At 46.9% G+C, this 21,257-nt stretch overlaps 1 protein-coding gene across 1 annotated transcript; it reads right to left on the bottom strand.

Annotated features, from left to right (window-relative positions):
* Positions 1-16,933: 16,933 nt before the first annotated feature.
* LOC136054541 (zinc finger protein 501-like) lies at positions 16,934-18,458 on the bottom strand. The gene is made up of 2 exons (XM_065745830.1): positions 18,379-18,458; positions 16,934-18,273 (listed from the first exon to the last, which is right to left on the bottom strand). The coding sequence occupies exon 2, from the start codon at positions 18,194-18,196 to the stop codon at positions 16,934-16,936; it is 1,263 nt and encodes a 420-aa protein (XP_065601902.1). The 5' UTR covers positions 18,197-18,273; positions 18,379-18,458.
* Positions 18,459-21,257: the final 2,799 nt, after the last annotated feature.

The raw sequence follows: 21,257 nt of genomic DNA, 5'->3' as shown, positions 1-21,257 counted from the left end.
CCAAGGCTCCTTATTTCTGTGGTTTCAGGCGTTGAGAATGAAAGGGGAACCACTCTGAGCCTCATGACTCAATGGGAAGGGCTCCTGTAGTTGTGTGTATAATCTTGTTAAGACACTGTTAAAGCACTACAACATATGTCTTGTATATCAATAAATATAGTCCTGCTTCTCCGTCGCTTTGAATCACATAATTTATTTGGATACATCTATGACAAATTGGCACAGTCACAAGGGGCCACACAAGGAAGTAAGGAGAAAGATGCTACCTGCAAAATGCCAGGTTTAGAAGCTGCACATGAAGGAAAAGAGAACAGGAATAGATGGTGTATGGGAACTGCCGAATCATGGCCTGAACCACTGATTGGTCACCTAAGGTGAGCACCAAGTCAGCCATGGGGGAACAGGTGAAGGTGATATACCTGTGTGATTGGAAGGGGTTGAGCCTAGCTTCACCTCTCCCAAACCCCATTTAAGGGCTGACCACCACCAAGAAAGGGTCTCTTCTTGGAGATCCCTCCTATGTGGAGTCTACTGCAAGCCTTTGTCATCTTTAAGGTGAGCCATCTTCCTTTTTGTATTATTTGTTCACCTTCTATATATAGACCATCATCTATACCATCATCTATATCATCAAATATACCATCATCTATACTATATTTTGAGTATCATCTTTGAGATTTCTCACATTACAGATGGGAACAGGGTAAAGAAGCTAAAGCAAAGGAGAACAAATCTAAAGAATTGCAAACAAATCTCTGAAAGCAGAGTAATCAATCTTTGCATAAATAAATATGAAAGCATTAGCTCTGGGCATTCCCAGAGAAGCTGTTCCTAATCAGCCCCCTGGTGTTATCTTCAGTCTGATTTAGCACTATAAGAAGGAGGTAAATGTGGTGGTAAATATTTCAGCTTCTGTACTGTCAGGATCAGCATGGAGAGGAAAACAGCTTCCCAGTTCCCCTGTCTACCTCCTGAGACATGGTAAGGCCTGAAGTCAAGAACAAAGAGTGCCCAGAAGGCATCAGCCCCAGCAGACCAAGAGAAAAGGTGATCCACGAATGAATAATGCCAGCTCGTCTGTGTACATTAATTGCAACTGGTCTTTAGGATTTCTGGCAATGTCTTTGTCATAAATACCGCAGCACAAATGTCAGTGCCAACCCAGCTCGGATCTGGGAAGCTGAGCATACAGTTCAGGCAGCAAAGAATTGAGACTTCCAGCAGCAATGGAACAAATCATTGTGTGCCAAACTGCCAGAGACACTGTCTGGCTCCTGGGTGAGAAACATATGTCAGACGCTCACTCTGCAATTACAAACTGTCAGGAAACATTGTTCCCACCCCCTGGAGAAACAGGGAGGCTGCAGAGCATGGACTTGGTGCATCTGCCGTCCTCCCTGAAACAACGTAAGACTGAAGTTCAGCAACACTACATTTCTGCTACTGAGACAGGAATGGGTCAAAATAAAACTTAAGAATTGTGTAAAAGGGTGGAAAGGGACCTTGAGCAAGAACAATAAGGAGGGTACTGATAATGAGCAGCACCCTGACAGACTGCTGCACTGGAACGAGCTGATACCACAAAACCCAGGAGAAGCTGGAGCAGCATCTCCAACTGCAGCGAGGTGAAAAGTGCATAGCGAGGAAGACCTACGGCCTTCATCTTCAGGACCCCCACCCATGACCACCAGGAGGCACAGCACGTGCCCATCCCAAGGAATTCAAGGCAGGACTTATGGAAACGACTTCTTGGAGTTCATTGTAACAGTCCTTCCCAGTTCTCTGAAATGTAATGATCACTTCTCCCTTCAGCGTGAAAGTCAGGTGGGGCTATTCCCCTTGCACCCGGCATGTGGGCACAGTGCTGAATAACCTTACCTGCCTTATCACCTACCTCTGAGTTATGGAGTTTGTTTCCACAAGTCACTACGGCACGAGGTGGAAGATCTGAAATTCAAGCGTGCTCCATTTACAACTTGCCTGTGGCCCTCTGCTGTGTGCTAAAGGCATCTACAGCTGCCGGGAAAGCCAGAACAAAACCCTTGGGACACTTTTGCACAACAAAGACCGCCCTGTCCCCAGTACTTCAGGGGCTGACACAGTGGCAATTCCCCGCTTATTGGAGGCTTCCCATTCAGTCCCTCAAAAGAAGGCACCGGGGATTTTAAAGCTTACAGGAATCCACGCGTGCAGAGCTGCGCAGCAAGGTCCTCTCGTGCGGTCCAGAGGGAGAAATGCAGTCCCAGCTGCGCTGTATCACAGAGATGCAACCGGGCAGCAGAGCACGCTGACCTCCTGTGCTCACTTCCTCCCTGTCCCAGCTCCGAGCCCTTCCTGTGCCCCTCTCTGTCCAACCCGGGCTGCAACACGCCTGCAAAGTGTACCTCGTGTCCTTGCAGCACACCTGGCCCAGCAAAGCTGCCATGCTGTGCTGCACATGGAGCCGGGACCGGGGTCCCACCCGGTGCTGCTGGCAGCGTGTGCTCCTCTGCACGATCCTCTAAGGTCACCTACCTTGGGTGCAGAGCAGGCTGCTCCCAGCTCTGTTGCAGGCAACCGGGCTCCTTTGAGTCACGCAGTGCGTAGTATGCCGAGTCCCTTAAGCCGGGACAGGGAGGGGGGCTGTGTTTTGTTACGCTAATGAAGCATCGCTTTCTGCGCTGTCTTTGCTTCCTTTGCCGGGGACATTTGCACATCCATGTCGTCAGGCATCCCTACGTTCTTGTCCTTGTGTTTCTTTAACTCCTCTCATCTGTGAGTATGTCTCAGCAACAGGCAATCGCCAGCTGCCCTGCTCTCGAGGGCAGCATCCCCCTTCAGCTGGGTGAATTCTTGTCCTAACCACTTCTGGTTTCTCTGTTAGGTCTTCATTTAAAGGCGTGAGCACGGTTATCCATGCTGCTGTTTGAGGGCCGGCTCTGATGTTCGCTGGCGTATATCTACCGACTGTAAGGCCACCCAGAAGGAACCAGTTGGTGCGCAGGTGATATAGGTTGGTTTTCTTAGCAATAGGGATTAATCCATTTGTTAAAGAGCCGATATATTAGTTTAGCAACAAGAATGCATGTGTGGCACTTCTAAAGCTTTCCATTTCAGCTTTTGTGGGTGAACAGTCTTGTTTTCCCTCAGTAATTCTGTGCTGGGAACATAATTGAATTTTATTTTCTGCCTCAATGGTTTTGCCTCACAAGAAGCACCGGAGTCACAATGGAATACTTTTCTGCCTCAAAACGTGCAAGCACGTTTTGCTCAGGTTCCACATACATTGTTTTTCAAAGTGGAGCACTGTGGTCTCATAAGAAATGTGAATCTTCCAAACTGGGAAATAGTGGATGCAAGTGAGTCAAAGGGATGAAGCTGACAGTGAAAAATGGGGAAGAAGTCGGTGAGCACTTGACCACCCTGAATACCACTGAGTGTGCCCAAAGGGACATTAGCACATACCTGTGAGACCTTGAAAAAGAAGGGCTATGTGTGCCAGTGTACTGCAGATATATGTCTGAACTGTTCAAATGCAGAACCTGAACTCTGAGAGGGTGCGCTTTCTTGTCAAGACGCCCAGTGCGCACCGTGAGGAATAAAGGAATGCTGCTTTCTAACATCACACTGAGTGATTCTCAGGGAGCTCCCCCCCGTTCCAGGCTCCATCGGGACCAGCTGCATGTTTCCTGGATTACAGTAATGCATTCCTTTTTACTGCCCCTGTGAAAGTGTGACAGAAGCTTGTCACATAGAGAGTAAGGGTGAGGGGATCCCCGAGTAGTACCCCACATGCGATCAGGGAGATGTCCCAAGTGTGCAACAGTTTCCTTTTTTTCCCAGAAATAACATGGTGAGGGGGTGCTTGAGAGAAGCCTGCCAAGAGAAATGGGGTTTGAGTAGTACTTGAGAGATTCAGGACCCCCCAGGCTCCACATCTTCCTGAAAGTAAGGTGGTGAGGGTGTGCTTGAGAGATTCCAGACCCCCAGGACTCTTGGGGGTTCCCAAGAGTTGACCATGTTTGAGGCTAAAATAAGCCTCACTGGTTAAGACGGGCAAAAACATCCTATTGTGACTGGCCCAGGGGCTCCAAGTATACTTACTATAGATAACCTCAAAAGGGTATATTTTAAGGATCCCAAGGGGTACCGATGGGCTTTTGGAATAGCTGCTGTGGACAGATAACATTAAGCAGATGTCTGCTTTGCCTGGCCTATCAGAAGATCTGTTTGTTGTAGGATTGTTACAAGTGGAGGAGCAACAGGTACTGATTGCTACAGAAACGGTGCACAGACGGCAGTACCGCACCAACAGAGATTCCTTGCTTCCCATTCCTAACTTGATCAGTCAGCTAGAGAGCCAGGGAGTGATCAGCAAAACACACTCACTGTTTAACAGCCCCATATGGCCGGTGCCTAAAGCCAGTGGAGAATGGAGGCTGACGGTAGATTATCATGGCCTGAATGAAGTCACACCCCCACTGAGTGCTGCTGTGCCAGATGTGCTACAACTCCAGTATGAACTGGAGTCAAAAGCAGCCGAGTGGTATGCCACCACTGACATTGTCAATGCCTTCTTTTCAATTCCTCTGGCCATAGAATGCAGGCCACAGCTTGCCTTCACCTGGAGGGGTGTTCAGTACACTTGGAACCGTTTGCCCCAGGGATGGAAGCACAGCCCAACCATTTGCCATGGGTTGATCCAAACTGCATTGGAACAGGGCAGTGCTCCTGAGCACTTACAATACATTGATGATATCATTGCGTGGGGCAATAGAGCAGGGGAATTATTCGAGAAAGGAGCAAGAATAATCCAGATCCTCCTGCAAGCTGCCTTTGCTATCAAGTAAAGCAAAGTGAAAGGGCCTGCACAAGAAATTCAGTTCCTAGGTATAAAGTGGCAAGATGGACGTTGTCACATCCCTACAGATGTGATTAACAAAATCACTGCCATGTCTCCACTCACTAGTTAGACAGAGACCCAAGCTTTTTTGGCTGTAGTGGGCTTTTGGAGAATGCGTGTTCTGTTGTCATACAGTTGTCATACATACAGTCTCATTGTGAGCCCTCTCTTTTGGGTGATGCAGAAGAATGTTTTTGTATGGGCCCCTGAGCAGCAGCAGGCTTTTGAGCAAATTAAGCAGGAGATAGCCCGTGCCATGGCCTTGGGGCCTGTGTGGACAGGACAGGATGCAAAGAACATCCTCTACACTACTGGTGGACAGAAAGATCCCACTTGGTGTCTGTGGCAAAGAGCCTCTGGTGAGAGCCAAGGCTGACCCCTTGGATTCTGGAGTTGGGTGTACAGGGGTCAGAGGAGTGCTACACTCCAACTGAGAAGGAGATCTTGGCCGCGTACGAGGGTGTTTGGGCTGCCTCTGAAGTAATCAGCACTGAGACACAGCTTTTCCTGGCTCCTCGATTGCCACTGTTGAACTGGATGTTCAAAGAAAGGTTCCCTCCACGCAACATGCTACCGACGCCATCTGGAGTAAGTTGATTGCATTGATGACACAATGAGCATGGATGGGAAACCTCATCCATCCAGGAATCCTGGAGGTGATCACAGACTGGCCTGAAGGGAAGAAATTTGGAACATCACCACGAGAGGAAGGATCACGTGCTAAAGAGGCCCCACCATATAATGAACTACCAGACAATGAAAAGAGATATGCCCTGTTCACAGATGGATCGTGTCGCATTGTGGGTAAGCACCGCAGATGGAAATCTGCTGTGTGGAGCCCCACACGACGAGTTGCAGAGGCCACTGAAGGAAAAGGAGAATCAAGTCAATTTGCAGAGGTAAAGGCTGTCCAGCTGGCCTTAGATATTGCTGAACGAGAGAGGTGGCCAGTGCTTTATCTTTACACTGACACATTGATGGTGACAAATGCTTTGTGGGGGTGGTTACAGCAGTGGGAAAAAAATGTCTGGCAGCAAAGTGGTAAGCCTATTTGGGCTGCTGAACTGTGAAAAGATACTGCTGCCCGAATAAAGGATGTGGTTGTAAAGGTGCGTCATGTAGATGCTCATGTTCCTAAGAGTCGAGCAAATGAAGAACAAAAAAATAACTATCAGGTAGATTGAGCTGACAAAGTTAAGGTAGCTCAAGTAGACTTGGACTGGCAACATGAGAGTGTATCATTTCTAGCTCGGTGGGCCCATGAGTCCTTGAGCCATCAAGGAAGAGTTGCAACATATAAATGGGCTAGAGACCGAGGGGTGGACTTAACTATGGATGCTATTGCACAGGTTATCCATGACTGTGATACATGCACCACACTTAAACTAGCCAAGAGGATGAAATCTCTTTGTGGGGAGGGATGATGGCAAAAGTATAAATACGGGGGCAGGGCAGGTTGATTATATCACCTTGCGATGATCTCGCAATGGAAAGCGTTATGTGCTTACCATGGTGGAAAAAACTACTGGGTGGTTTGAAACATATGCAGTACCCCATGCTACCACCCAAAACACCATCTTAGGGCTCGAGAAACAAGTCCTGTGGTGACATGGCACTCCAGAGAGAACTGAGTCAGACAATGGGACTGATTTCAAAGATTCTCTTGTAAATACTTGGGCCAAAGATCATGGCATCAAGTGGATTTATCATATCCCCTACCACGCACCAGCTTCTGGTAAAATTGAAAGATACAATGGGTTGCTAAAAACCATGCTGAAAGCAATGGGTGGCGGATCGTTTAAGCACTGGGAGAAGCATTTCTCAGAACCACCTGGTTGGTCAACACCCGAGAATCCATCAATCATGATGGTCCGGCCCAATCCAGCTCTCTACCTACTGTAGAGGGAAATAAGGTGCCTGTAGTACATGTAAAGATCATGTTAGGAAAAGCAGTTTGGGTCTTTCCAGCTCCTGGAAAGGGCAAACCTCTCTGGGGAACTGTCTTTGCTCAGGGACCTGGGTCCACTTGGTGGGGGATGCAGAAGAATAGGGATGTTCAATGTGTACCAAAAGGGAATTTGATGTTGGAGGAGTGCAGTCGGTAATTCCATGTATATTCATATATATATATTGTTTGTGTGCATTTAATGCATGTTAATCATTATTCTTCTATATATATATCAAGCATGATGTAGTGATGTGGAATAAGGGGTGGAATGTCATGGTTTTATGATTTTTGGTACATCATAACATCATATAGTGCATTTAGAGTTAAACAGTTAATGCTCCAGCTCGGTGGATCATTGATAGTTACAGGTACATTTGTCTCAGAAGTGAAGAAGGATGACGTTCCCCAGAGGGATTTGCGATGCTTTGCATTTTTATGTATTTACGCTCAGAGGGAAAGATAAAAACTGCTTGTGCACCCTGTGTGTTTGCACTGCCTTCTGCTCCCGCCACCTCCTGAGACATGGGATGCTGCACTTAGGAGGAACAACCTCAGCCTTTGTAAATTTAGTGGAGCCAAGTAAAGCTTGGTGTCTCATAGTTGCTCTGAGCTCCTGATTAAACCTTTTGGGAAGAGGAGAAGAAGCAATGTGCAGCACTCTGAAAAAGAATGACAATGCTTCTGTGAAAGAAATGCCTCCCTGTGGTGAAAGCAGTGGGCTGGAGTCAGCAACAAAATGAAGAACTTCCTTTTACCATTCCTAATCCACATGCAGTCCCATTTTTGGAAGAAAAAGCAAGACTACAGTGAAAATAGCTCCAGAACACCTCTCCTAATTTATTAATCCACTTCCCCTTCAACTACAGGTTATTTTCAGAAAAATTCCACAAGCCACATTACTGCTGTCCTGGCCCTTGTATTTCATTCATCAGTGCACTTGGACTTCTGATAACAGCACATGCAAAGAGACACACAGAACATCAGTACACAGCTCATTTTCCTTAGGAAATGGCATCAAAAATCTGCTTGCAGGAACAGTAGAGGAGAAAAGCAGGCATGGTGAGAGAACTGCTTTTGTTAGCAAGGAAAGGCCATCTGGAACTCCTGGGTTGAGTCCCTTCAGCAGAGGGTTCCAGCGAAGCCATCTCCTTTGCAAACTCATCCTGTGGGGGGAGAAGCATCTGGGTTCCCTCATGCTGGGGTCTCCAGCATTCTCAATCTCATTGCGCTGGGGGTTTTCGCATGATAAATGAGAAGTCAGCCCTGAGAGAAATTCTTCCTGCAAGACAGACACTTGCAAGGCATTCCATTCATAAGCACTGGGCAACATTCAATGTGGACAGAGCCATATAGCTTGTTATGTTAGTGGGATACCTCAAGAAAAGATCCTCTCATTATCCTGGAGTGGATATTCTTACCACATACCTTTTCAAAAACCATTACATCACGAGTGGAGGTGTTTGCAATGCTAATACAGCGAGGTCATCATCATTTACAAATTTTACGAGCTCTTGACCCTGATTGCATCTAAATACCTGCTACAAAAAAGATTTAGATTCTTTACTTGCACAGTCACTCACTTTGCAAACTGCTATGCAAAACAGGCTATGCAGGACAGATCTCCACCCATCCCCCCAAACATCAGTTACTACATAATTTGAGTGATCTGTCCCTTTCTCCTAATACTTTACTTTCACATGTTCCAATACCTAATGCTGTTACTATATTTACAGATGGTTCCAGCAAGACACATCGAGCAGTGGTTCTCTGGCGCGCGACTACTACACAATGGCAGTCAGATGTACATGTTGTGGATGGATCACCTCAAGTTGTAGAACTCACTGCCGTAGCCCGAGCTTTTCAAATTTTTTCACATCAAAAGCTTAATATAATAACTGATTCCTTGTATGTTACAGGTATCATTCAGCGGATTGAAGGATCTTTTCTTAAGGAAGTTAACAACCCTGCTTTGTTTGCGCAGCTCAAGCAAGTTTTACATTATGTCTCTCACCATACTCTCCCTTATTTTATTATGCATATTCAATCACACACTACATTGCCTGGTCCTATAGCTGAGGGCAACTGTAAGGCTGATCAAGCCACTGTCGCCTTTGCTACACCTCAATTGTTCCAGCAAGCGCGACTCTCTCATCAATTTTTTCATCAGAATAGGAGAGCTTTACAAAAACAATTTCAACTGACAGCAGATCAGGCCCATAACATTATTCTAACATGCCCAGACTGCCAGGCAATTGCCCCTTTGCCTCAAATTGGGACAAATCCCCGTGGCACAGTGCCTCTTCAACTGTGGCAGACAGATGTCACTCATGTTCCTGAATTTGGCCGTCTAAAATTTGTCCAAGTAACAATAGAATGAGTATTCTTCATACATATTTGCCACAGCACATACAGGTAAACGCAGTCACGATGCCCGTAAACACTGGTTATCTACTTATGCTGCTATGGGGATCCCACATACTATAAAAACAGATAATGGGCCTGCGTACACTTCTAAGGCCACTCGAACTTTCCTCCAAGAATGAGGCGTTAAACATATTACAGGCATTCCTCATTCTCCCACCGGACAAGCTATCATTGAGCGTGCTCATCAAACACTGAAATCTATTCTTAATAAACAAAAAAGAGGGAATACGGGAGATACACCACAAGAAAGATCATGTAAAATTTTGCTTGTGCTGAATTTTTTGAATCATGATCATACAGATACAACTCGTGTGGACCATCATTTTGGGGCCTGCCCAGTGCTCAAGGAACGGCCAATGGTTAACGTTCGGAATATGGCCACAGGGCATTGGGAAGGTTCCTTACCACTGATAACTTGGGGTCGTGGATATGCTTGTGTTTCCACAGGGACTGGTCCTACATGGGTTCCAGCACGATATGTACGGCCTCATCTCAAGGCAGAAAATAGCATCCAGCCTTTATGATTTACTGGGATTGTGTGCTTCTTCTATTTTAGTAGTAGATCGAGTGTGAAGAATTATTAGGCATTATCTAAATTGTTGTGTGCTTCTTCTGTTTCAGTAGTAGATCAAGTGTGAATTAGACAGGATTTGATGTTACCAGCGCTGGAGTTTATGGAAATAACACTTTTAATGTATTAGGAACGCGCTGCTATGATGTTATTAGCCCATCAATTAGCCTTCTTTCTAATTTGCAAAGACAAAAACCTGGAAAATAATCCTAGGCAAAGGGATGATTTTGTGTTTTAGAAAGATCAACTCTCTTTCAATTCGCTAATCAAAATAGTTTTTTATAACCATGCATCATTTGAGACAAAGGCATATGCTAAGAGAGCTAACCTGGATAGTTTATTCTGTTTTGCAAGCAGGTGTTCCACTTGGGCTCCCCATCACGCACTGGCCACGCGGATTCAGTGTACAAATGGAAAAAACTCTGCAGACCCTGAGAAGAGTGGGAGCAGGGGGGAGTCTGTGGTGGATGGGAGAGGAAAAATGCACCTTGAAGCAGGGGACGCCCTTCTGGCACTGCCTATCGCGTCCACCACTGGCATGTTCCTTTTCTCTCTTCTTTCTGGTGGTTTGCCATTTCTCAAGGGTCAATAGCTAATAATGCGTTTGCTTAGGGAGTTTCTGCTTCTCGCTTACACTGATCTAAAATGGATGTCTGCATGTGTGTAAGTGTGTGTATGTTGGCTAAAACCCTAACCCTCTGTGTTGCTCTGAATGCACAATTTGCTTGCTTCTGCTCTTGAGATGTCTTGTCTCTCAGATCCAGGATACCCTGAAACAGCACCGCTCAAGCTTCAGCCACAATCACCAAGTTAGGATGTTAGCTGGCAAAGGAAAGCAATACCACTAGTGATACTCTAGCAGACCTACCCACTGATGTTGATTCCATTTGACATGCAACTTTATATCTTCTAATCAGTTACTGGTACACAAAGAATGGGACCCTCAGGGATTCTTTTCCAGATTGCAGGAACCTAAAGCCATGGGTGAAAGGTGTGTTTGTACACTTCTTATTAAGTTTAAGAATATTTCTTGTCCTTACGATATGATTACCTTGTCTCTTTCCTTACATTCAGCGTCTTATCAATTGAAGCCTTGATTAAATTGTGATAGCCTAAATGCATTCAGAAATACTGTTACAGAGTGTTATTGATTTATAGTATGTTAATAGTTTGCTAATAAATAAAAAAGGGTGAATTGTGGGAATACAAAAAATATATTTAGAGCTGCAGCTGTGGAACAGGATAAACAGCATGAGAAAGGAAGGCTGAGAACCAAGGACACTTCCAGAAGAAGAGGAAAACAAGTTCAAGTAAGCTGCGTGATGGCAGGCCCTAATTGGAGGAAGAGTGCATGGCTTGGGAAGATTCACAGCCCTGATTGGATAATTGCCTGTATGCACGGTTAAGGACTGTTTTGGGAAGTTATATTGTTGATATGTAAAGGCGGGTGGGAAAGTTACAAGAGAGAAATTGTGAAAGTATATAAGGGATGTTAAAACCTGTAATAAACAATTTGGATCGTTCACATCTGAGTCCGTGCCTGAGACACTGCAGGTCATGGGATGAAAAGAAGGGCAAGATGAACACTTGATAGGTCTGGCCTACTTGTTCTGGTATAATGGCCATCCATGACCCAACTACCAGTCTGATGCAGAAACCCCCGTTCATGACAAGGCTGTAGCGCAGGGGGTCACATATGGCTACACAGTGGTCATAGGTCATGGCAGCCAGGAGGAGGCACTCAGTGCTTCCCAGCAAAACTAGGAAATACAGCTGGGCAGCACAACCAAAGAAGGAGATCCTGACATCTCCTGTCAGGAAACCCATTATCATTTTAGGGAGAGTAGCTGACGTGTAGCAGATCTCCAAGAAGGACAGTTTTCTCAGGAAGAAATACTAGGAAAACTTGACCAAATCTGTATGCATGTATGGAAATCTAACTTGGTGTGGCAGGTGGATTCCAGATGGTATTTGGGCCTACCTAGTTTTTCATTTAACAAAAGAAAACCACAAAACAATCAAACCAAAACAAGTGATTCACTAATTGCTTTTCACCAGCAGACTGATGCCAAGCCTGTCTTCGAGTAGGGAGTTAATTAGTTTTAATTATTTTTCTAATTGCATGGGGGATTGAGATGGAGCTGCAATGATAGAAATAGGAGAAGTGAGAGCTTTTCCATTATCCTGTCACAGCTGCTTGACCAGCAACATTGCACAATGTCTCTCCCCACAATGAAACCTGGCCAGGATGACACTGTGCCAAAACACAGCACTCTTTGGAGCTAAGAATGCTTTTTCATCTCTGAAAATATGCACCTCATCTAAACGATTCTTGAACAGAGCTAGGGATGGTGCCTCAACCACCTCCCTAGGCAGGCCATTCCAGTGCCTGACCACTCTTTCAGAGAAAAAAATTTTTCCTCAAATCTAATCTAAATCTTCCTTGGCGCAACTTCTGGCCATTCCCTCTCGTCCTGTCATTATTTATCAGGGAAAAGAGGCCCACCCCCCTCCTCACCACAACCCCTCTTCAGGAAGTGGTAGAGTGCAATAACATCTCCTCTGAGCCTCCTCTTCTCCAGACTAAACAATCCCAGCTCCCTCAGCCACTCTTCATAAGACTTGTGCTCCAGACCCCTCACCAGTTTTGTTGCCCTTCTCTGAACACGCTCCAGGGCCTCAATGTCCTTCTTGTAGTGAGGGGCCCAAAACTGAACACAGTACTCGAGGTGCGGCCGTACCAGAGCTGAGTACAGGGGGATGATCACCTCCGTGATCCTGCTGGCTACACTGTTTCTAATACAGCTATTCAGCCTATCCAAATCCCTCTGAAGGGCCTCAGGCAGTTTGACACATTCTCCCAACTTGGTGTCATCTGCAAACTTACTGAGGGTACACTCAATTCCCTCATCTAGGTCATCAATAAAGATATTAAACAAGACGGGCCCCAAACTGACCCTTGGGGGACACCACTTGTAACAGGACGCCAGCTGGACTTAACTCCATTAACCAATACCCTCTGGGCACGGCCCTCCAGCCAGAGAAGAGTGAACCTGTCCACACCACGGGCTGCCAGTTTCCTCAGGAAAATACTGTGGGAGACCGTGACAAAGGCCTTGCTGAAGTCCAGGTAGACTACATCAACAGCCTTTCCCTCATCTACCTGTCTGGTCACCCAGTCATAGACGGAGATGAGGTTGGACAAGCACGACCTGCCCTTGGTCAACCCGTGCTGGCTGGGTCTGATCCCTTTATTGCCATGCACGTGTCGTGTGATCTCCCTCAAGATCATCTGCTCCATAACTTTCCCTGATACCGAGGTCAGGCTGACAGGCCTGTAGTTCCCCGGGTCTTCCTTACGGCCTTTCTTGTAGATGGGAGTCACATCGGCAAGCCTCCAATCTTGTGGGACCTCTCCAGATAACCAGAAATGCTGATAGATGGCAGAAAGTGGCTTGGCAATCACCTCTGCCAGCTCCCTCAGCACCCTTGGGTGGATCCCATCTGGTCCCATGGACTTGTGGCAGTTCAGATGGAGGAGCAGGTCTCTGACCGTCTCTGCTTGGATCACAGGGGGTGATTTAGTTTTTCTCTTGCTGTTAATATATTTGTAAAAGGGTTTCCTATTCTCCTTTACAGCAGTAGCCAGTCTAAGTTCAAGCTGGGCTTTAGCATTTCTAACTTTCTGCCTGCAAATCTTGGCAAGTTCTCTGTAATCTCCCCAAGTAGCCTGTCCCATCTTCCAGAGGACATAGACTCTTCTTTTCTCTCGGAGTCTCAACAAAAGTTCCCGGTTCATCCACACTGGTCTTTTTCTCCTCCGGCTCGACTTACGGGACTCCGGGACAGCCTGCTCCTGTGCCTTTAAGATTTCCATCTTGAGGAGCATCCAGCTTCCCTGGACCCCTTTACCCCTCAGGAGCGAGTCCCAAGGGACCCTTGCAGCAAGCGTCCTGAACAGGTCAAAGTCTGCCCTCCGGAAGTCCAAGGTAGCAGTTTTGCTAGTCACCCTCTTGACGTCACCAAGAATAGCAAACTCCACCATTTCATGGTCACTCTTGCCAAGACAATCTCCAACCTTCACATCTGCTACTAGTCCTTCCCTGTTAGTGAAGAGTAGGTCTAGCAAGGCATCTCCCCTGGTAGGCTCTTGCACCAGCTGTGTCAGGAAGCAATCATCCACACATTCAAGAAATCTCATGGACTGCTTCCTCTGCGCAGTATTAAATTTCCAGCATATGTCAGGGAAGTTGAAGTCCCCCATGAGAACGAGTGCTGGCCATCGTGTAACATCTACGTGTTGTTTGTAGAACACCTTGTCTATTTCTTCATCCTGACTAGACGGTCTATAACAGACCCCCCACTACGATGTCACTCCTAAAGACCATCCCCCTGATCCTTATCCATAGACACTCTACTGTATTATTTCCAACCTCAAGCTCTTCAACATCAAAACACTCTTTGATATAGAGAGCTATGCCACCACCCTTTCTTCCCTGTCTATCTCTTTTGAAGAGCTTGTAGCCATCAATCGCAGTATTCCAGTCATGGGAGAGGTCCCACCATGTTTCTGTAATAGCCACAAGGTCATAGTTAGCCTGCCTCGCAATGGCTTCAAGCTCTTCTTGTTTATTGCCCATGCTGCGTGCATTGGTGTAGATGCACTTCAGCTGAGATATCTGCCTCACCCCTTTCTCCAGCACAGCCTCTTTAGGCTCTCTACTGGAGAGCCCTGTTTTATCCCCTTCCCCTGTCACAGCTAGTTTAAAGCTCTCTCAATGAGTCCAGCTAGCTCCTGTGCTAGGATTTGTTTCCCCCTTTGAGACAGGTGCATTCCATCAACAGATAACAGGCCAGGAGCCGAGTAAACTGCCCCATGGTCAAAAAACCCAAAATGTCTGTCTCTACACCAACCTCTCAGCTAATTATTCATCACCTGTGTCTTCCTAGCCCATTCTTTGTCCTTCACCGCCCCAGAAGGTATGGAAGCAAACACCACTTGTGCTCCCACCCCTTGAAGTAATTGCCCTATACCCCTGAAATCTCTTTTCATAGTTCGCAGACTTCTCTGAGATATTTCATTGCAGTCTGCCTGAACTACGAGTAATGGATAGTAGTCGGTGGGGCGTATCAAATCTGGGAGTCTTCTAGCAATGTCCCTGATCCAGGCCCAGGGAGACAGCACACTTCCCTGTGGTTTGGGTCTGGTCTACAAATGGGGCCCTCAGTTCCCTTTAGAAGGGAGCCACCCACTACGACCACCTTTCTTTCTTTCTTGGTAGTAGCAGTCTCAATGCGTGGAGTTGACTGCCTTGCCATTGGTGACTTCCTGCGGGAATCTTCCTGCACTTCCCCCCTTATCACCTCTTCAACATCCAGTGCTGCAAACCTATTGCTTAGGGGGATCTGGGGACACAGGGGAGGCAGAGGGGGAAATTGCCCACGGTACCGAGCAGGTATGGTAGAAGTCCCCCATGATGACCAGTGTAAAGTAAATAAAGGCAGTGACTAAGCCTTTATTTGAGATACTATATGACAAGATACCAGAGGAAAGGAGAATTAACTCACGCCTCCCTGCAACCGTTTGAGTTAAGGAATGCAGCCTCCTCTTGTTCAAACTCTGGCGAGCTGGAAGAAAGAGAGCAAGGGAGCAGAGGGGGTTAACCTGCGCAGGCTCTGAGCATATATGCTCTCCTGGAAGCAGCACTGACAGAGAGAGAGAGAATGGGTGGATCTGGGCTCCTCCACTCCGGTCACTCAGGTGCTCATTTACTGGCAATCTCATTGCAGCAGGGGATTTGAATGTTAAGGAAAACCCTTGGTTTGTCTCATGGAACAGAAGGGTTAAGCCATAGCCGCAGCCTCTGGAAGTGTGGTGCTGTCCCTCGCAGACTGCCCAAGGCTCTCTCACGGCCAGTGGGAAGTGGGTGTGTAGTGTTCTGTGAGGGACAATGACACTACACCTTCTAGCCTCCCTACAGTGTTACAAGGAGGCCCTATTGACACAAGGACAACGTGTGCCCTTCTGAGCCTTGGCTGTACACATAACTGCTGTAGCCAAGAGAACAAATATCCTGTTTTTTGACTGAGGCCTTCCAGCCTTGCCAGTGCTGATGAAAAGGTAAAAGAGAAATTAAAGGGGGTGAGGGAATCAGCAGCCCTGGATCCAGCACCAAAACTGCTGATGTTGATGCTCCACATGGCATAGGGGGGAAGCAGCAGTACCTGGAGAAAGGACCAACAGCACAGGTAGTGCACGCCTGCCATACCCTCCAGCTTCTGTTTATAATATTACAGGGAATAATTCATTTTCCCCCCAGGCAATATTTGGAATTCTTGTTGGCTCCAGTCCCAGAGACAGTGGCGTCGCAGTTTAATCATTATACATTTAATTTGTTCTATTATTGATATTCCACATCATAACATTATGTAGTGTATAGGGAGTCAATGATCTAGCTGCATGGATCACTGATAGTCCTGGGTGTACCTGTCTCAGAAGAGAAGAACTACATTCCCAACTCCATTCATAAGCACTGGGCAACATTCAATGTGGACAGAGCTCTGGATGAAGCTCTTCCTGCAGTGCTGGCAATTCTGTGGTCCCTGCCCTGAGTGGATCCCATTCTAGCTGATCAGGTTGGAGCAGTGGTTGGAGCTCATCCCGCACCTGGGACAAGAAAATTGTGTGGTTCAGCACCACACACAGCCACAGTGGGTAACCAGGCTGTGGCTCCGGTTGAAGCTATTCCATGTCTGGGGCATTGCAGGCTCTGTCTGCATTGTACATGTGCTGGTAGGAAATGTGGCTGCAACTACTACTGAAGGTTCTCATATTCTGGGGTTGCTTCTACAGTCTGTCAGCAGTGTGGATGTGCTTGTGGGCTTTGAGATCAGAACTACTTCTAAAACTCTTCTCACCCTCAGAGCACTTGTAGTGTCCCTCTCCTGTGTGCTTGTGCTGGTGTACCTTCAGTTCAGAACAGCTACTGAAGCTCTTCCCACGCTTAGGGCAATTGAATGGTTTTCCTCCTGTGTGGATCCGTTGGTGGAAAGCGAAGCTAGAACTCCATCTGAAGCTCTTCCCACACTCAGAGCACTTAAATGGTTTCTATGCTGCATGGATGCGCTGGTGCTTGAAGAGATGGGATCTACATCTGAAGCTCCTCCCACACTCAGAGCACTTATATGGTCTCTCTCCTGTGTGGCTGCGCTGGTGCACTTTCAATTCAGAACTGCTTTTGAAGCTCTTCCCACACTCAGAGCACTTATATGGTCTCTCTCCTGTGTGGCTGCGCTGGTGCATCTTCAATTCAGAACTGCTTTTGAAGCTCTTCCCACACTCAGAGCATTTATAAGGTCTCTCTCCTGTGTGGCTGCGCTGGTGCACCTTCAATTTAGAACTGCTTTTGAAGCTCTTCCCACACTCAGAGCATTTATAGGGTCTCTCTCCTGTGTGGCTGCGCTGGTGCTCCTTCAATTTAGAACTGCTTTTGAAGCTCTTCAGACACTCAGAGCACTTATATGGTCTCTCTCCTGTGTGGCTGCGCTGGTGCACCTTCAATTCAGAACTGCTTTTGAAGCTCTTCCCACACTCAGAGCACTTATATGGTCTCTCTCCTGTGTGGCTGCGCTGGTGCATCTTCAATTCAGAACTGCTTTTGAAGCTCTTCCCACACTCAGAGCACTTATAAGGTCTCTCTCCTGTGTGGCTGCGCTGGTGCACCTTCAATTTAGAACTGCTTTTGAAGCTCTTCCCACACTCAGAGCATTTATAGGGTCTCTCTCCTGTGTGGCTGCGCTGGTGCACCTTCAATTTAGAACTGCTTTTGAAGCTCTTCAGACACTCAGAGCACTTATATGGTCTCTCTACTGTGTGGCTGCGCTGGTGCATCTTCAATTCAGAACTACTTTTGAAGCTCTTCCCACACTCATGACACTTATATGGTTTCTCACCTGTGTGGCTGCGCTGGTGGCAGGTGAAGTGGGATCTCCACATGAAGCTCTTCCCACACTCAGAGCACTGATATGGTCTCTCTCCTGTGTGGATGCGCTGGTGATCAATGAGACAGTATCTCCATTTGAACGTCTTCCCACACTCAGAGCACTTGTACAGGCTCTTTGTTGAGTGTATGCACTGGTGCTTAATGACTTTGGAATCTATTTTAAAGCTGTTCTCACACTCAGGGCATGGATTCTGCTTTTTCCTCCGGCACATATCCTTACTCCTGGGGTCTTCAAGCAGACTTTGAACTGTACTGATGTCCACTGGGTTCCTTGATGCCTTTAACAGATGCTTTCCCTCTTGTGTCTTCATGTGCTCTTCTTGACCTTGCTCCTGGTCCACTTGCACATTCCTTCTGATTTCTTCCATGTAGATGCTACCACACTGTCTTTTGACCACAACACCTTCCTGCAGACCCTTCCATAGTTTTCTTATCCCAGCACCTGCTGGATGACAAAGAAAATCCAGAAATAGCACACAGTACCCCCAGTACTCTTCCCTCAGAGATCTCTTTTATGGCTTCATCTTCCTCCTTTTCTCCACCACCTCACCTGTGCTGACATCTCCTGCCACGGCCTCATGGCTACCCACATCTGGGATCCAGGGCTCTTCTTTTTCTTCAAGCAGAGAGATCACCATGGGTTTGGGGGTTGGAAGTGGAGCTGCAACAATATAAATAGTAGAAATGAGAGCTTTTCCATCATTCTGGCACAGCTGCTTGTCCAGCAACTTTGCACAATGTCCCTCCCCTCTGTGAAAAAAATTAGGGCCTGAATGACACTGGGCCAAAACACAGCAGCTTCCTTTGGAGCAAAGATTGCTTTTACATCTCTGAAAACATGCAAAGACATTTTCTTTAAAAGAAAAGGAGCTGACTGCAGGGTCATTCATAGATACATTAGTTTGGAAAAGACACAGAAGGTCATCTAGTCTAACCATACTCCTATCACCATCCCTACCCACTAAGCTACTAAATCAAATCCCTTATCACCTCATCTAAACGCATCTTGAACAGCGCTAGGGATGGTGCCTCAACCACCTCCCTATGCAGGCCATTCCAGTGCCTGGTCACTCTTTCAGAGAAAAAAAAAATTCCTCAAATCTAATCTAAATCTTCCCCAGGGCAACATCTGGCCATTCCCTCTCGTCCTGTCATTAGTCATCAGGGAGAAGAGGCCGACACCCTCCTCAACACAACCACACTTCAAGAAGTGGTAGAGTGCAATAAGGGGGGGTGATGGTCCTTCCCCTCCTGGCTGATGCCTGCTGGCCAGCACTGACTCCATTTTTTCACTCTTTTTTCAGAGTGCTGAGCATGCTACGCCCTTATGAAACTCACACGACTCTGTGTTTCTTTTGTTTCTGTTACTGTGGAGTTTGTAAAGAAGGAACTGCCTGCTGATTATTTTGGGCCCTGCTTGCAGAGACACATTCTACACAGCCAAAGGTGCGTAAATGAGGAGGAAAGGCAGCAAAGTCCTCACCCAGAGAGGCCACACACTCGTACGTCTCCAGCATCACGTCCCGGTAGAGTGCTCGCTGTGCAGGGTCCAACAGCACCCACTCCTCCCTGCTGAAATACACGGCCACCTCCTCAAAACTCACAGGCTCCTGCAAGCAAAAGAGCTCCTTGCTGTGAACAGACAAGGCCCAGGGAAGCAGCTCACAGCAGAGAGAAACTCCAGTCCCAGCCACTTCTCTATCGCCAGCACACACATATGCTGCTTGAGGGCACCTCCCACTCCCCCTGCATTCACATCCCTCAACCCTTGGCCTCTCCTGCCTGCTTTTCCCAGCACCTACCTGAGATGGATGTTCTGGGGCCATTGCTGCTCTCTTGCAGGCTGGGATGATCACGGGTGGAAGGCAGAAGTTGAACTGGTGCCTGCAAGGACAAGGGAAATGTCAGCAGAGCTGTGACTGAATGCAGCAGTCCCTGTCCCAACCCTGCCCACCCTAGACCATCTGCACAGCACTGCCTGGAGGATGGTCCACCACAACTTGCACAGGAAGGCATTGAGCAACAGCACTCATAGTACTCTGGCTGAAAGACAGTAACCATCACAGAGGTGTCTCAAACTTGGGGGGAACAAGAGAGGGGGGCAGAAAAAACTGACAGCTGCTGTGGGCTGACTTACCATGGGACTAAAGTCAAATCATGACAAGGAGACAGTCATCTTACCCCAGTACAAAGAGCAAGTCGAGATCACACCTTAGCAGAGATCCTTCTCCCCCTTTTGTCCAGACACCTTGCACATACAGATCTGCTGTAAGAAGCTCAAGCTTAGTTTGGAGCTTTGTGATCTTCTCTAAGGTTATATCTTAGACTGTGCTCAAATGATTCTTTACACACAAAGCCGGAAAGAAGTCTGGGACTAGAAGTGGATCCAGGTCCACCAAGGCTCCTTATTTCTCTGGGTTCAGGAGTTGAGACAGAAATGGGGACCACTCTGAGCCTCATGAGTCAATGGGAGGGTTTCCTGTCATTGTGTGTGTAATCCAATCTTGTAAAGACACTGTTAAAGCACTACAGAATATGCGTTGTATATCAATAAGTATAATCTTGCTTCTCTATCGCTTTGGATCACATTTTATTTGGATCCATCTGTGACAAACTGGCAAAGTCACAGGGGGCCACACAAGGATGAAAGGAGAGGGGTGTTACCTGCAAAATGCCAGGTTTAAGCTGCATATGAAGGAAAGGAGAACAGAAATAGACAGGAACAGGGAAAAGAAGCTAAATTTTCAATCAAATCACTGAAAGTGGAATAATTGATCTTGGCTAAATAAAATAAATAAATAAGAAAGCATAAGCCCTGCACTTTCCCAGAGTAAGATCGTGCTACCTTCCATCTGATTGTAGCATTCCAGAAAGGATGTAAGAGTCAAGGGAAATATTTCAGCTCCTGAATTATCAGGATAAGAACAAAAAGAAAAACAACTTCCCAGTCCCCCTGTCTACTTCCTGAAGAATAGTAAGGCCTGAAGTCAGAACAAATTGTGCCCAGAAGGCATCAGCCCCACCAGTCCCAGGAAACATGTGATCTGCAAATGAATAACGCCAGCCTGTCTGCGTACATTAATTCTAACTTCTCTTTAGGATTTCTGGCAAAGTCTTTGTCACAAATACCACAGCACAAATGTCAGTGCCAACCCAGTTCGGATCTGGGAAGCTGAGCATACAGTTCAGGCAGCAAAGAGTTGAGATTTCCAGCAGTAATGGAACAAATCACTGTGTGCCAAACTGCCAGAGACACTGTCTGGCTCCCGGGTGAGAAACATATTTCAGAAGCTCACTCTGAACTTACAAATTGTCAGGAAAATTTGTTCCCACCCCCTGGAGAAACAGGAGGCTGCAGAGCATGGACTTGGTGCATCTGCTGTGCTCTCTGAAACAAAAAAGACTGAAGTTCAGCAACATTACATTTCT

Source organism: Cyrtonyx montezumae, unplaced genomic scaffold, assembly GCF_038088225.1.
Source record: "Cyrtonyx montezumae isolate F1298 unplaced genomic scaffold, pur_monq_1.0 scaffold_38, whole genome shotgun sequence".
Taxonomy (NCBI): Eukaryota; Metazoa; Chordata; class Aves; order Galliformes; family Odontophoridae; genus Cyrtonyx; species Cyrtonyx montezumae.
This window is presented reverse-complemented; position numbering and strand designations above follow the sequence as displayed.